The sequence below is a fragment of the Macaca mulatta genome, chromosome 19 (assembly GCF_049350105.2).
Source record: "Macaca mulatta isolate MMU2019108-1 chromosome 19, T2T-MMU8v2.0, whole genome shotgun sequence".
Taxonomy (NCBI): domain Eukaryota; kingdom Metazoa; phylum Chordata; class Mammalia; order Primates; family Cercopithecidae; genus Macaca; species Macaca mulatta.
Window position 1 is genome coordinate 65,128,385 of NC_133424.1, and position 15,208 is coordinate 65,143,592.

Below are 15,208 nucleotides of genomic sequence, written 5' to 3' on the forward strand. Positions count from 1 at the left end.
TTCATTACTGTTTCCCTCCCTCATTCTGTACATAGCTCTTTCTCACCTTCTCTATTTCTTCTCTGCATTTCCCCATGGGTTTCTGCTCATTTTGTGTCCCACTTCTCTCCTACCCCATTCTTAAAACTTGTTTCACCTCTTGTTCCTCTTTCTCACTAATCTTTTCACTGTCCCCAATCTCCCCCTTGTCCTGAGGCAAGAGAATAGGATCTGGAGACAGGGAACATAAGGCCGATTCACACTTCATTCAAGATAGAAAATATCCTCTCCATATGGCCCATGCTGAGTAAATGACCTCGTATCTTTCCTTCATCCACTTCATTTACGTAGGGCATACAGAAAATTAAGAACACACTTCCATTTGCTCTAGAACTTAAAGAAATAATTACGAATTAAGGAGGTGAGAAGCTTTTACATTAAAATCTACAAACATTGATCAAAAAAACTAGAGATACGACCCATATTGATGGATTAGAAGTATTAATATTGTTTAATAATTATACAAACCAGTGTGATTCAGATTCAACACAATACCCATAAAAATCCCTATCAGTTTTCGTTAAACAAAAAACAGGCTGGAAAAAATGACTCACGTCTGCTAGTCAGGCTGCTCTCAAACTCCTGACCTCAAGTGATCTATCTGCCTTGGCCTCCCGAAGTGCTGGGATTACAGGCGTGAGCCACCCTGCCCAGTCCAATCTTCTTAACATAAACACTTTAATGTCAATTAATGCTTGAACTCAAAGTTAAGTCAACTCAAACTGAAGTCAACGCTGAATTGACTCTAATATCAATTAATGTGTGATGGTTTGCTATACTCATGGCATTTGCAACGATTATCTCAAGAATGAATTTTCTGATGTTCTTCAAGGAGTGAAGATATTTTACACTTACAGTATTTGTAAGCTTTCTTTCCAGTATAGATTCTCTGATGTGTAATGAGCTGTGAACGTGAAGGAAAGGCTTTGCCACAATCATCACACTTGTGAGGTTTCTTTCCTGTATGAATTCTCCTATGTTTTGCATACGATGAAGCTTGACTGAAGACCTTGCCACAATCATGACATTTGTAAGGTTTCTCTCTAGTAGGACATTTGTAAGGTTTCTCTCAAGGTATGAACGATGTCTGAAAATTTTCCCACATTTGTCACACTTGTAACATCTCACTTCATTATGGATTCTCCAATGATTTGCAATGGTTGTAGCGTTACTGAAGACTTTGTGACAATCATTACATTAGTAAAGTTTCCTTATACCATGGATTGCTTAATGGTGAATAAGTGTTGACTGCCCATTAAAGGCTCTGTCACACTCATTACACTTTTAAGTTTTCTCTCCAGTGTGAATCCTAGTATGTTCTGCCAGGTGTGAATCACTCCTGAAAGCCTTGTCACAAACTCTTACATTTGTATGATTTCTCTCCAGTATGAATTCTGTCTTTCGAGGCTTGATTGTGACTGTAAACTTTGTCACATTCTTCACATTTGTAAGGTTTCTCTCCAGTATGAATTCAATGATGCCATGCAAGCTTTGCTTTTTGACTAAAAACTTTACCACATTCATTACACTTGTAAGGTTTCTCTCCAGTGTGAATTCTAGTATGTCATGCCAGGTGTGAATCACGCCCGAAAGCTTTGTCACAAACCTTACATTTGTATGGTTTCTCTCCAGTATGAATTCTCCTATGCTTTTCAAGGCTTGATTTGCGACTGAAAACTTTGTCACATTCTTCACATCTGTAAGGTTTCTTTCCAGTATGAAGTCTATGATGGCTTGTAATGGATGACTTCTGACTGAAGGACTTGCCACATTCCTTACACTTGTAAGATTTCTCTCCAGTATGAATTGCCTTATGAATTACAAGGACTGAATTTTGACTGAAGGTCTTGCCACACTCATTACACTTGAAAAGTTTCTCTCCAGTATGAATTCTATGATGATGTGCAAGGTGTGGTTTTCGATTAAAAACCTTGCCACAATCATTACACTTGTAAGGTTTCTCTCCAGTATGAATTATCCTGTGATTTTCAATGTTTGATTTGAAATGAAAAGTTTTATCACATTCTTCACATTTGTAAGGTTTCTCTCCAGTATGAAGTCTATAATGGTATACAAGGGATGACATCTGACTGAATGTCTTGCCACAATCATTACACTTATAAGGTTTTTCTCCAGTATGAATTCTCCTATGTCTTTCAAGGTTTGCTTTGAAACTGAAAGCTTCATCATTCTTCACATTTGTAAGGTTTCTCTCCAGTATGAACTCTACGATGGTATATAAGGGATGACGTCTGAATGAAGATCTTGCCACACTCATTACACTTGTAAGGATTCGCTCCAGTATGAAGTCTACAATGGCGTGTAAGGGATGACTTGTGACTGAAGGTCTTGCCACATTCATTACACCTGTAAGATTTCTCTCCAGTATGAATTCTTCTGTGTGTTTCAAGGTTTGATTTGAAACTGAAAGCTTCATCACATTCTTCACATTTGTAAGGTTTCTCTCCAGTATGAAGTCTACGATGGTATACAAGGGATGACATCTGACTGAAGGTTTTGCCACACTCATTACACTTGTAAGGTTTCTCACCAGTGTGAAATCTACGATGACATGCAAGGTTTTGCTTCCAATTAAAGACCTTGCCACATACATCACATTTATATTGTTTGTCTCCTAAATGGATTATCTGATGTTTTCTTAAGAGTGATCTATAGGCCGGGCGCGGTGGCTCAAGCCTGTAATCCCAGCACTTTGGGAGGCCGGGACGGGCGGATCACGAGGTCAGGAGATCGAGGCCATCCTGACTAACATGGTGAAACCCCGTCTCTACCAAAAAATACAAAAAACTAGCCGGGCGAGGTGACGGGCGCCTATAGTCCCAGGTACTCGGGAGGCTGAGGCAGGAGAATGGCATAAACCCGGGAGGCGGAGCTTGCAGTGAGCTGAGATCCGGCCACTGCACTCCAGCCTGGGCGACAGAGCCAGACTCCGTCTCAAAAAAAAAAAAAAAAAAAAAAAAAGAGTGATCTATAAGTAAAGGCTTTGTCACTCTCATTACATTGGAAAGATTTCTCTCTTTTTTTTTTTTTTTTTGAGACTGAGTCTGGCTCTGTCGCCCAGGCTGGAGTGCAGTGGCCGGATCTCAGCTCACTGCAAGCTCCGCCTCCCGGGTTTACGCCATTCTCCTGCCTCAGCCTCCCGAGTAGCTGGGACCACAGGCGCCCGCCACTTCGCCCGGCTAGTTTTTTGTATTTTTTAGTAGAGACGGGGTTTCACCGTGTTAGCCAGGAGGTCTCGATCTCCTGACCTCGTGATCCGCCCGTCTCGGCCTCCCAAAGTGCTGGGATTACAGGCTTGAGCCACCGCTCCCGGCCAAGATTTTTCTTTTATGTGTGCTTCCTGTTTTTGTGTGAGTAATGATGAATGGAGGAAATTATTTCCATAGTTGTTAGAAATATGGGTTTTGGGCCTACAAGCAATTATTTGGGATGTTGAAACTGAGGAAGCATCATTGATAGACTTCTCAAGTTGATTGCTAATTTCTCCTTTGCTCTGAAATGTGTGTAGTTCAGGCAGATGTGAATGAAAGCTTAATTCAAGCTGATTTTTAATAGGCTTCTTTCCAGCATGCCTTCGATTATATCGGTCTGTACTACCAGTCAACCATTTTATTTCTGTCATGGGTGTTTTATGGCTATTTCTTTCATCTTCTTGCCACTGAAACTCAAAGTTATGAATATCTTTCTCAATTTCCTGTAAGCAAAAATCTCCAGTGGGATGAATTTTATGTCTTTGCATTGTCCCTGTGTGATTCACTTCTGTATTGTCTTTTGCTATTGATGAGAACTCCTTCATCATGCATCTGGAATGGATATCTACAAAATGTAAACACCAACAGGTTTCCACTTAAGTATAGATGGTAAATAATACTGAACTGTATAAATATGACACTAAAAACAATACTCATTTTAAACTTCCCAAACATGATCTTCAAAGTTTAGGAACACAAAAGGGTAAGATTCTTTAATAAATAAAGGGCAATTACATGTACTTCAAATTGTTTTTAACTGAAGCCTACTCCCAATATCATGACGAAACACTGACAGGGCACAAACAAGTTTAAAAGGAGTATTTTTCCACTGTGACCCTAAAGTGTGAAACAGTTTGCAAAAAACATATCACTGTCACATCAAGAAAGAGAAAAATATATATTCTTCATATTTATAGCATATCTACTGTATACAAATGCTAAAGGGCCACACAATATACTATATTGGTAAATAATCAACAACAGGCTAATGTCACCCTGGGTGACAGAGCAAGACACTCTATCAAAAAGAAAAAATGAGAAAATACAAACATATGCAAGGGCACATCCCCACTTCTGGAGGGAAGTTATCCTCACCCAGGGAGACCAGGTTCCTATAATTCTCCAGCATCACGTCCCTGTACAGAGTCCTCTGAGCAGGGTCCAGGCATTTCCACTCCTCCTGAGAGAATTCTATGGCCACATCCCTGAATGTCAACAGACCCTGAAATGAAAACACATTTTAACCAAATGGTTATGGGAGGAGTTCTTATCTTTAGAAAAAATGAGGAGAGGTGAAAGCATGGATTTCATTGTAGTGAATATTCTGACAAATCCGAGTGAGGGATTTTCCACCACATTTTGTCTTACCAGTGTGTTTTGTTATACTTTTCCTTTTTTTGTTTCTTGTTTTTGTTTTTTTGAGATGCAGTCTCGCTCTGTCGCCCAGGCTGGAAGAACTCAGAGAAGATTCCCAACTCCAAGGCCCAGCGTTTCAAAAAGGAATGAGACAGAACAATCCACCGAGAATATCATCTCACTTGAGGAGGAGCCATCCCTGACTCCTTTGCTTTCCTCTTCCTTTTCCAGGTATCTTCCTCAGGGTTTCTTCCTCACGTACCAAGAGTCTTTAGAAGTCAATCTTGAATGTTAAAAATATGTTGTTGATTGCTCAGAATCAACACACACCCTCCCTGTAACACAATGACACATACAAAGGAGACCTCACCCTGAGGAAATATGGTCCTCTCTGCTGCCCACTGCAGCAGGGACAACAGGAAAACTACATGAATTTTGAGCCCTTTCTTCAGAACCCAATTCCCTCCTGGAGAAGCCCACACACACGCTGCAGCAGTGGGAGCTGGGTTGGAATGAGCTCCCCTTTAGGACACAGACCCAGCCCTGACCAAACCCCACACAGAGGCTGGATATGGTGGTTCACGCCTGTTATCACAGCACTCAGAGGCCAAGGCAGGTGGATTGCTTGAGCTCAGGAGTTCGAAACCAGCCTGGGTAATACAGTAAAACCCCATCTGTACTAAAATTACCTAAATTTTGCCAGGTGTGGTGGTGCACGTCTGTGGGTCTTTGGGCCCAGCTACTTAGGAGTCTGATATGAGAGGATCACGTGAGCCCAGGGGCGGAGGTTGCAGTGAGCCAAGATTGCATCACTGTACTCCCTCCTGGTGACAAGAGTGAGATTTATCTTAAAAACAAAAAAGCGGCCGGGCGCGGTGGCTCAAGCCTGTAATCCCAGCACTTTGGGAGGCCGAGACGGGCGGATCACGAGGTCAGGAGATCGAGACCATCCTGGCTAATATGGTGAAACCCCGTCTCTACTAAAAATACAAAAAACTAGCCGGGCGAGGTGGCGGCGCCTGTAGTCCCAGCTACTCGGGAGGCTGAGGCAGGAGAATGGCGTAAACCCGGGAGGCGGAGCTTGCAGTGAGCTGAGATCCGGCCACTGCACTCCAGCCTGGGCGACAAAGCGAGACTCCGTCTCAAAAAAAAAAAAAAAAAAAAAAAGCCCAGGTGTGGTGGCTCACGCCTGTAATTTCAACACTTTGGGAGACCCAGGCGGGCAGATCACTTGAGGTCAGGAGTTGGAAACCAGCCTGGCCAACATGGCAGAACTCCATCTGTACTAAAAATACAAAAATAAGATGGATGTGCTGGTGTGGGCCTGTAGAACCAGCTACTCGGAAGGCTGAGGTAGGAGAATCACTTGAACCCTGGCAGGGGAGGCTGCAGTGAGCTGAGATCGTGCCATTGCATTCCAGCCTGGGTGACAGAGTGAGACTCCGTCTCAAAAAAATAAAAATGAAAAATAATCTGGAGAAAGCAGGAAGGATAGTCTGCTGGTTTATCATTTTGATCCCTGGCACAGACAGTTCCTCTATTTTTGCCCCCAGTCATATAGTACACGCTTAATAGCTACTGAGTGAGTGAATGAATAAGAGGGATACTAGCATGTCCTCTCTGGGGTCTCATGTGTACCAGCGTCCTGTTTGACTTTGGAATGGTCTTCATCTTGACGGGGTAGATGAGCAGGAACAGCTGAGGGGGACAGCCCAGGGTCCCTCACCCAGACCAGTCTGCTTGCCCAACAGGTGGGAAGAACAAGTGTATGTTCGCTCAGAAACACATCTGGCTGATCTAAGGGGTCGCTGCCTGACCCTGAGCGAACCCACATTGGCAATTAAAGACCCTAAATTAAAAACCTTCCTGTGGCTGGGTGCAGTGGCTCATGCCTAAAATTTCAACACTTTAAGAGGCTGAGGCAGGCGGATCACCTGAGGTCAGGAGTTCAAGACCAGCCTGACCAACATGGAGAAACCCCATCTCTACTAAAGATACAAAATTAGCCGGGTGTGGTGGCGCATGCCTGTAATCCCAGCTACTCGGGAGGCTGAGGGAGGAGAACCGCTTGAACCCAGGAAGCAGAGGTTGTGGTGAGCATAGTTCATGCCATTGCACTCCAGCCTGGGCAACAAGAGCAAAACTCCATGTAAAACTCAAAATAAATAAATAAATACATACATACATACATACATAAAAGAGTTCCTTGATATATTTATCAAGTACACGTTGAAACAACCTAAAATCATGTATCAGGTACTAGGAAATGTTTTCAATATATGATACAGACTAGAAAGCATGCAGTCCCCAGTGTAAACTGAATACAATAAATTTCATAAACTATTTTAAAATGGTTAAAAAATACATCTAATGAATTGTGGGGACAAAGGAGAAAATTTTGAACACATATCATAGTTACAAAACAATGATGTGAGCTCATAACATTCTACCAAAGCCTGAGAAGATTTATTTTATATTTTATTTTATTTTAATTAATTTATTTTATTTTATTTTGAGACGGGGTCTCGCTCTGTCACCCAGGTTGAAACGCAGTGGCGCGATCTCGGCTCACTGCAACCTGCACCTCCCGGATTCAAGAGATTCTCCTGCCTCAACCTCCTGAGTAGCTGGGAGTAAGATTACAGGCACCCGCCACCACACCGAGCTAATTTCTGTATTTTAGTCGAGACGAGGTTTCACCATGTTGGCTAGGCTGATCTCGAACTCCTGACCTCAGGTGATCCGCCCACCTCGGCCTCCCAATGGGAGGCCGGTGCGGCTGGATCGCTTGAGCCCTGGAGTTGGAGACCAACCTGGGCAACAAGGCGAAAGCCCGTCTCTAATAAACAATACAAAAATTAGGCCGGGGGGCCGGGCGCGGTGGCTCAAGCCTGTAATCCCAGCACTTTGGGAGGCCGGGACGGGTGGATCACGAGGTCAGGAGATCAAGACCATCCTGGCTAACACAGTGAAACCCCGTCTCTACTAAAAAAATACAAAAAAACTAGCCGGGCAAGGTGGCGGGCGCCTGTAGTTCCAGCTACTCGGGAGGCTGAGGCAGGAGAATGGCGTGAACCCGGGAGGCAGAGCTTGCAGTAAGCTGAGATCCGGCCACTGCACTCTAGCCTGGGCGACAGAGCCAGACTCCGTCTCAAAAAAAAAAAAAAAAAAAAAAAAAAATTAGGCCGGGCGCGGTGGCTCAAGCCTGTAATCCCAGCACTTTGGGAGGCCGAGACGGGCGGATCACGAGGTCGGGAGATCAAGACCATCCTGGCTAACACGGTGAAACCCCGTCTCTACTAAAAAAAATACAAAAAAAGTAGCCGGGCGAGATGGCTGGCGCCTGTAGTCCCAGCTACTTGGGAGGCTGAGGCGGGAGAATGGCCTGAACCCGGGAGGTGGAGCTTGCAGTGAGCCGAGATCCGGCCACTGCACTCCAGCCTGGGCGACAAAGCAAGACTCCATCTCAAAAAAAAAAAAAAAAAAAACACACACACAAAAATTAGCGCGGTGTGGTGGCGCGCGGCTGTGGTCCCAGCTACTTTGGAGGCTAAGGTGGGAGACTCCCTCTAGCCCAGGATATTGACGATGCAGTGAGCTGTGATCCTGTCACCACTCTCCTGCCTGGGCAACAGAGACCCATCTCCAATAAGAAAGAAGAAAAAGGAAACACATGGGTCCTGGGTCTGGGGGCAGGGAATCTAAGGCCAATTAACGTGAACTTTCCAAAACTAGGCCAAAAGGAAAAACCCCATCTTTCCATCGGGAGTAACAAAGAATCAAAGGCTGCTCTCCCTACCGCCCTGCCCCTTCAACCATGTCTCAGATGGAAAGGGAAAGAGCCCAGGAGTGGCCAAGACCAAGCACCGGCCACCCCTCCATCTGTGTTATGCCCAGACCGTTTATTCCCCGAAGAAGACCACCAGAGTCCAGAGTCAAAGCTAAGCAGCAAGGATCTTTATTACAGGTTCGAACCTGGAACTCTCCCTCGCTCGTGAAACGAGACGGGCAGGAGAGCTCCCCCACTGAGCTCCGAGCAGTGTTATATAGTCTAAGAAAAGTGGGCATAGAGTTATTATACAAATCAGATATATGATTGGCTAGTGTTTGAACAAGGCGATTTGGCTAACTATGATTGGTTCCCGCCATTTCTGATATTTTAGTTCAAACTTTGAGGCGGGAGAGCAGGTTTATGGCAGCAAGAGTTTATCTTACTTAAACACGTCTTGTGACCTTGCCTCAGAACTTACAAAATCTCTGGTATGTGCAAAACAAAATCTCTGGTACGTGCAGAAAACCAGGTACTCACAGAACTTACGAAATCTCTGGTATGTGCAAAGATTAGAGAGCAGAACAAGGGTGTAGCGGGTGGGGGGCGGGTACACATCTATCTTTGTGTCCTTTCATCTGCATAGGGCACCCATCTGCATAGGGCACAGGGCATAGGGCATAGATAAGGGGTAGCCCATAGAGACCTCAAAAGAAATACTTTAAGCCCCCAAAACTTTGTAAACGGGGCCCTGGAGATGCTCGCTCGGGCCCACTCCTCCCTGTGGAGTGCTGTCTTGATTGAATAAATTCCTGCTATCGCCGCTTCGTTCTTTTGTGACTTTGGGCGGTTTTTTTTTAATTATTATTCTATGTTCAACAGCGAAGAACCTGGAAACCTCAAACTCCAAGCCCGCCTTCCGGTAACAACAGGGACAGAACGGGATAAGAGGGTTGCCTCCAAGAAGAGCAAGTTTTCCAAGGGTTGGAATTGGGGAGCAGCAGGGCCCGGCACCAGGGGGGGAGGTGGAGGGCGACGGCGCCTTCAGACCAAGGTGGGGTCTGCAGGACCCCAGGACCAGGCAGAGAACGCAGCTTCCCCGGGACTGGGGCTGCCGCGGTGCGCTCCAGGCGCCGACAAGAGCGAGGCTGAGAGGCGCCCAGGGCGGGAATTCAGCTCGCGGGTGAGGACTTGAAACAGCGCGAGCCGGGAGGACAGGTCAGGAAGGGTTTTGTGAAGGAAATTTTCGCGATAGGAGGTGTCTTCACGGCCCCACTGCAGAAAGACTGGGGATGGGTCCAGCCTCAGGGCGACTTTAAACTCAGTAGGAAGGGACTCACGGACTCCCACTTGGACGTCTCAACTTGCTCTGGGTTGAGAAAGTCGCGCCGGAATTTCCGGGTCTGTGGGAACCCCACCTCCCTGGTATAGCAGCACCTGAGAACTGGGAAGCGCAAGGCGGCGGCGGTGCAACCCTCAGGCCACACCATCCGCTTCCGGGTCTGTGCCAATCAGCGCAGGACAGAAGCCAGACCTGGGCGGAACCCCCAGGAGGTGGACGGGGTATGTCTGAGGAGGGGGCGAGGGAGAGTGACAAGGGGCCTGGCGCGGGGGAGAAGAGTCGTGGGTTGTGAGGGGTCCGCGGGGACGGGGCCTGCGCTTTTCTCCATCTCGCTCCCCGCGCATCAGTTTTCCGGGTTTTGGAGACAAACCCGCCAGTAAGGCTGGAGCAGCTCAGCAGTCATGGAAATAGTACCTGAGAAGTGGACGTGGGGCGGTAATTGGATCCAGGAAAGTTCCTTGCTATTGAAATTAATTTTACCAATTTAATTTCAAAGCCTTTAAGTTGTCTAGGGCAGGAAGGCAAGCTAGAATGCGAAATGCAAAGGCTTCCCTGAGCGAAACGTACAATTTCATGCCGATGGCCCAGAGAACAGAATAGAAATGCTCCTCTTTTCTATTCTCCATTTACTGGGGTGGGAGACTCCACCCTGTGCTCAGCTCCAGAGACATCCCTAGGGCCACCCCATGGGGTGCGGAGCGGACGGCCCAGACCTAGGAAGAGTGAGGTCACCACCTGCTGCTTAAACACAACAGGGATGCGGGCGAGGTGGCGGGAGTCTGGGGTCCCAGCTACTTAGGAAGCAGGAGCAAGAAGATCGCTGAGCGCAGAGGTCCAGCCTGGCCAGACCAAGACCCTCTACCCCAGAGCTCCCTCCTTCCTCTCAATAAGAAAAAAGGTGATTTAAAAGAAAAACAAAAACAAAAAAACATATAAATTGCCCAGTTTTTCCTTACATTTGTTACTTCACGCTGCACTTAAAATGAATTATTCTTGTCGTGGAAAAGAGTCAAACTCAGTAAAATATTTTGAGAGGTTTATTCTGAGCTAAATATGAATGACAATCAGGAGGTCCTGAGAACATGTGCCCAAGGTAATGGGGAACAGCTTGTTCTTAGACATTTTAGGGAGGCATTAGACATCAAATACATTTAAGAAATACACTGCTTTGGCTCAGAGAAGTGGGACAACTCAAAGCGAGTCTTCCAGGCTATAGGTAAATTGAAACATTTTCTGATTGACAATTGGTTGAGTTTGTCTAAATACCTGGGATCAATAGCAGAAATGTTCAGGTTAAGATAGAAGATTGTGGAGACAAAGGTTGTTTTGAAGTCTTCTATTGGCTGCCTTAGAGACAATAGATGACAAATGTTTTCTATTCAGACCTTTAAAAGGTGCTAGCTTCTTACTTAATCTCTTCAGGATTGGGAGGGCCTAGAAGAAAAAGATCTAGCTATGTTAGAGATTCTTTACAGATGCACATGTACCCCTCACAAAGGACAGCTTTGCAGGACCATTTCAAAATATGGCAAAGAAACATGTTTTGGGGTAAAATATTTTGACTTTCTTCTTTGTCACATGTTATTCCAGAGTCAGACTGGAAAGTAAGACAGGATATATAGGACTAAATAAAACCATCTGATGAGTATTTATGGTTTGTAGGGCATGACTCCCCAGACTCCTCAGATAGGAATTTAGGCAAGATAAAAAAAAATCAGATCTTAGTCCTCATTCGCAAACCTTTTCTTTTTTTACATTTCTTCCTGCAATATATTTAAGCGATAAACGTTGACAACATATCAATAATTCCTAAATGTATTGTAATATTCACTTTACATGACTTCTGAAAATAAGTAGAAAATGTACTTTTTATCTTCAAGCTGGTTTTTTTTTTTTTTTTTTTCCCTAGAAACAAGACCTAGTTCTGTCACCCAGGATGGAATGCAGTGGTAGGAACACTGCTCACTGCAACCTCAACCTCTGGGGCTCAAGCAATCCTCCCACTACACCTCCCAACTAGCTGGGGCCACGGGCCCTCACCACCACACCTGGATAATTTTTTAACATTTTGTAGAGTCAAGGTTCCACTATGATGCTCAGGCTAGCCTTGAACTCCTGGACTCAAGCAATCCTCCCACCTTTGCTTCCCAAAGTGCTGGGATTACAGGTGAACCACCGCACCCATTCAATTGTAATCTATTTTAGGTGTCTTCTTTATTGTTCTTGCCTGAGTGTTCTATCAGGTGTGAATAATAAAGGCTGTAAAATAGGCAGTCTTCAAACATTGGGATTTATTTTCATATAGAGAATAATTATGAGATATTACTAAGGATACATCCCAGTCAGGTTATTCTGTTTTACGTGGGCCCTGAAGAAAATATAAGTAAATTACAAAATTGGCTGGGCGCAGTGCCTCCTGCCTGTAATCCCAGCACTTTGGCAAGCCTAGGCGAATGGATCACCCTGAGGTCAGGAGTTCGAGATCAGCCTGGCCAACACGGTGAAACCCCATCTGTACTAATACAAATATTAGCTGGGCATGGTGGCACGCACCTGTAATCCCAGATACTCAAGAGGTTGAAGCAGGAGAATCGCTTGAGCCCAGGCAGCGGAAGTTGCAGTGAGCTGAGATCTCACCACTGCACTCCAGCCTGGCCAACAGAGTGAGACTGCATCTCAAAAAAAAAAAAAAAAAAAAAAAATTATAAACTTTTAAATCACCTCATTTCTGCATGCAATAATTTTATGGTAATATCTGTAAGTTAACATGTACCATGAACTATATTTTTCACTCATATCCCTAGTTATCGAAGGTTTCATTTATCAAACACTAGTAATTAGCTAAAACATAATTACGTTTAGGAAGAAATTAGCATATCTAAAATATTAGCAAGTTTGAAAAAGCATAATGTGGTCAGGGGTGGCAGCTCGTGCATGCAATTCCAGCATGATGGGAGGCTAAAGCAGAAAGATAAGTTAGTGGCCAAGAGTTGGAGGCCAGCCCAGGCAACATGGTGAAACCTCATCTTTATATTTTAAATATATATATATATATATATATATTTTTTTTTTTTTTTTGAGACGGAGTCTTGCTCTGTGCCCCAGGCTGGAGTGCAGTGGCGCGATCTCGGCTCACTGCAAGCTCCGCCCCCCCCGGGTTCACGCCATTCTCCTGCCTCAGCCTCCCGAGTAGCTGGGACTACAGGCGCCCACCACCTCACCCGGCTAATTTTTCTTGTATTTTTAGTAGAGACGGGGTTTCACCGTGTTAGCCAGGATGGTCTCGATCTCCTGACCTCGTGATCCGCCCGTCTCGGCCTCCCAAAGTGCTGGGATTACAGGCTTGAGCCACCGCGCCCGGCCAATATTTATTCATTCATCTTGGAGATGGAGTTTTGTTCTTATTGCTTAGGCTAGAGTACAATGGTGTGGTCTCGGCTGACCACAACCTCTGCCTCCTGGGTTCACGTGACTCTCCTGCCTCAGCCTCCCGAGTAGCAGGTATTACAGGCATATGCCACCATGTCTGACTAAGTCTCTACTTTTACTAGAGAAGGGGCATCTCCATGTTAGGCTGGTCTCGAACTCCCGACCTCAGGTGATCCGCCCACTGAGGCCTCCCAAAGTGCTGGGATTAGAGGCCTGAGCCATCGTACCCAGCCTCTATGTAGCTTTTTAAAAAATCCTTGTAGCTATCTTGTTTAGGAATAAAATTGGAGGAAGGTTTGTCTGACACTGTTCCCAACTTGACTTTTCTCTTTGACTTAGTAATTTTTAAGTTTCTTTCACAAGCTTCTGACAAACATAATGCTTTGACACACTGATATTGCTTTATATAGATTTTCCAAAACAGTAAAGTCCAAGGGTGTGTCATGAACTGGGTTAGTGGAGGCAAGAAGATTCCCAGAAGACTCCTGGTCTCAAGCAAACCTCACACCTCAGCCTCCCAATGTGTGACGAACACAGGTGTGATCCACTGAACCCAGTGGAGTCTCCATCTCAAAAAAAAAAAACAAAAAGCAATACAGGAATTAAGGTACTCTACGGAATTACATCATTTGACTTTTTTTTGGAAATGAAAAGTCTGACGTATTTATTACTGAACTCAGCCAACCAATGTATTCATAACAGATTCAGAGAGAAAAAAATGTATTCCCAATAAAACATGTCCAACTCTTCAGATAGTAGTGACATTTTCTGCTTGATATGGTAACGTGATTGTAATGCTCAGACAGCATAAATATGTGTGTCATCTCAGGTGCAATTCCTTATAGACCCAGCTTGGCTCTTCTCCAGTGTCTTCTTTTAAAGTTGTACCTGATTTTATTACCAGTTTTCATCTGAATCCACTGGGGAATGGAATGATTTTGCTTTTTTTCTTGGCCAGGAATCACTTAATCCTGAAAGTCTTATGAGAAGATATGGCTAGAAGTGGAGTCAAGTACACACCACTTGACTCCAGGCAAAGGAAGAGAAGGGGCTTCATATTTATTATTATTATTATTATTTTGAGAGAAAGTTTCACTCTTGTTGCCCAGGCTGGAGTGCAATGGCATCATCTCGGTTCACTGCAACTTCCGCCTCCTGGGTTTAAGTGATTCTCCCACCCCAGCCTCCCAAGGAGCTGGGATTATAGGTGCCTGCCACCATACCTAGCTAATTTTTATATTTTTAGTAGAGATGGCACTTCACCATGTTAACCAGCCTGTTCTCAACCTCTTGACTATTTTTTCTGCTGTTAGCTATCAGTCCTCTTCATTGCAGCACAAACAAGATTATTGTTTTTCCGTGAAACTGATGTGGATGGTCTGCCTGCTGCTCCATACATAACCTTCAACATTGTCTTCTCACAACTCAAAATGAGTTATCCATTTACAAACTGTTGACTTCTTTTGGGCATCGTCCCCATAACCTTTTCATAAAGCATCAATGATATCATTATTCGTCTACCCAAATTTTACCATAAGTATTCTTTTTTTGAGACATGATGGAGAGCAGTGGCAAGATCACAGTTCACTGCAGCCTCAACCTCCCAGGCTCATGCCATCCTTGGGCTGCAGACTCCACAGTAGCTGGCCCTGCAGGTATGTGCCACCATGCCCAGCAAATTTTTGTATTTTTTTGTATAGAAGGGGTTTTCACCATGTTACCCAGGCTGGTCCTGAATACCCAGGCTCATGTGACACACCTGTCTCGGCCTCTGAAAGTGCTGGGATTAGAGACCTGAGACACTGCATCTGGTCTCATCGTAAATTTGATGTTTCTTATTATTTCAATTTTAGCAGAATTTATACTGCTTTGATAGAGTCTCTTTTCAAACTCATGCCTTATCCTTTTTAGTGCCTCAAACTACAGCCTGTTCAGACATGTTAGAACAGATTTGTACCAGTTTATTTTGGTGCAAAAACTGTGAAATCCATGCACAATTTT

General features: G+C 44.7%; 1 protein-coding gene and 1 pseudogene across 1 annotated transcript; both read right to left on the minus strand.

Moving 5' to 3' along the window:
- Positions 1 to 841: 841 nt before the first annotated feature.
- Positions 842 to 1,593, minus strand: LOC144337097 (uncharacterized; annotated as a pseudogene).
- Positions 1,593 to 9,994, minus strand: LOC716787 (uncharacterized). Its single transcript, XM_077981640.1, is given in 8 exon segments — positions 1,593 to 1,801; positions 1,970 to 2,228; positions 2,230 to 2,716; positions 3,036 to 3,072; positions 3,365 to 3,876; positions 4,407 to 4,533; positions 4,850 to 5,002; positions 9,777 to 9,994. Coding segments are annotated over 7 exon segments (1,635 nt in total). The 5' UTR covers positions 4,865 to 5,002; positions 9,777 to 9,994; the 3' UTR covers positions 1,593 to 1,603.
- Positions 9,995 to 15,208: the final 5,214 nt, after the last annotated feature.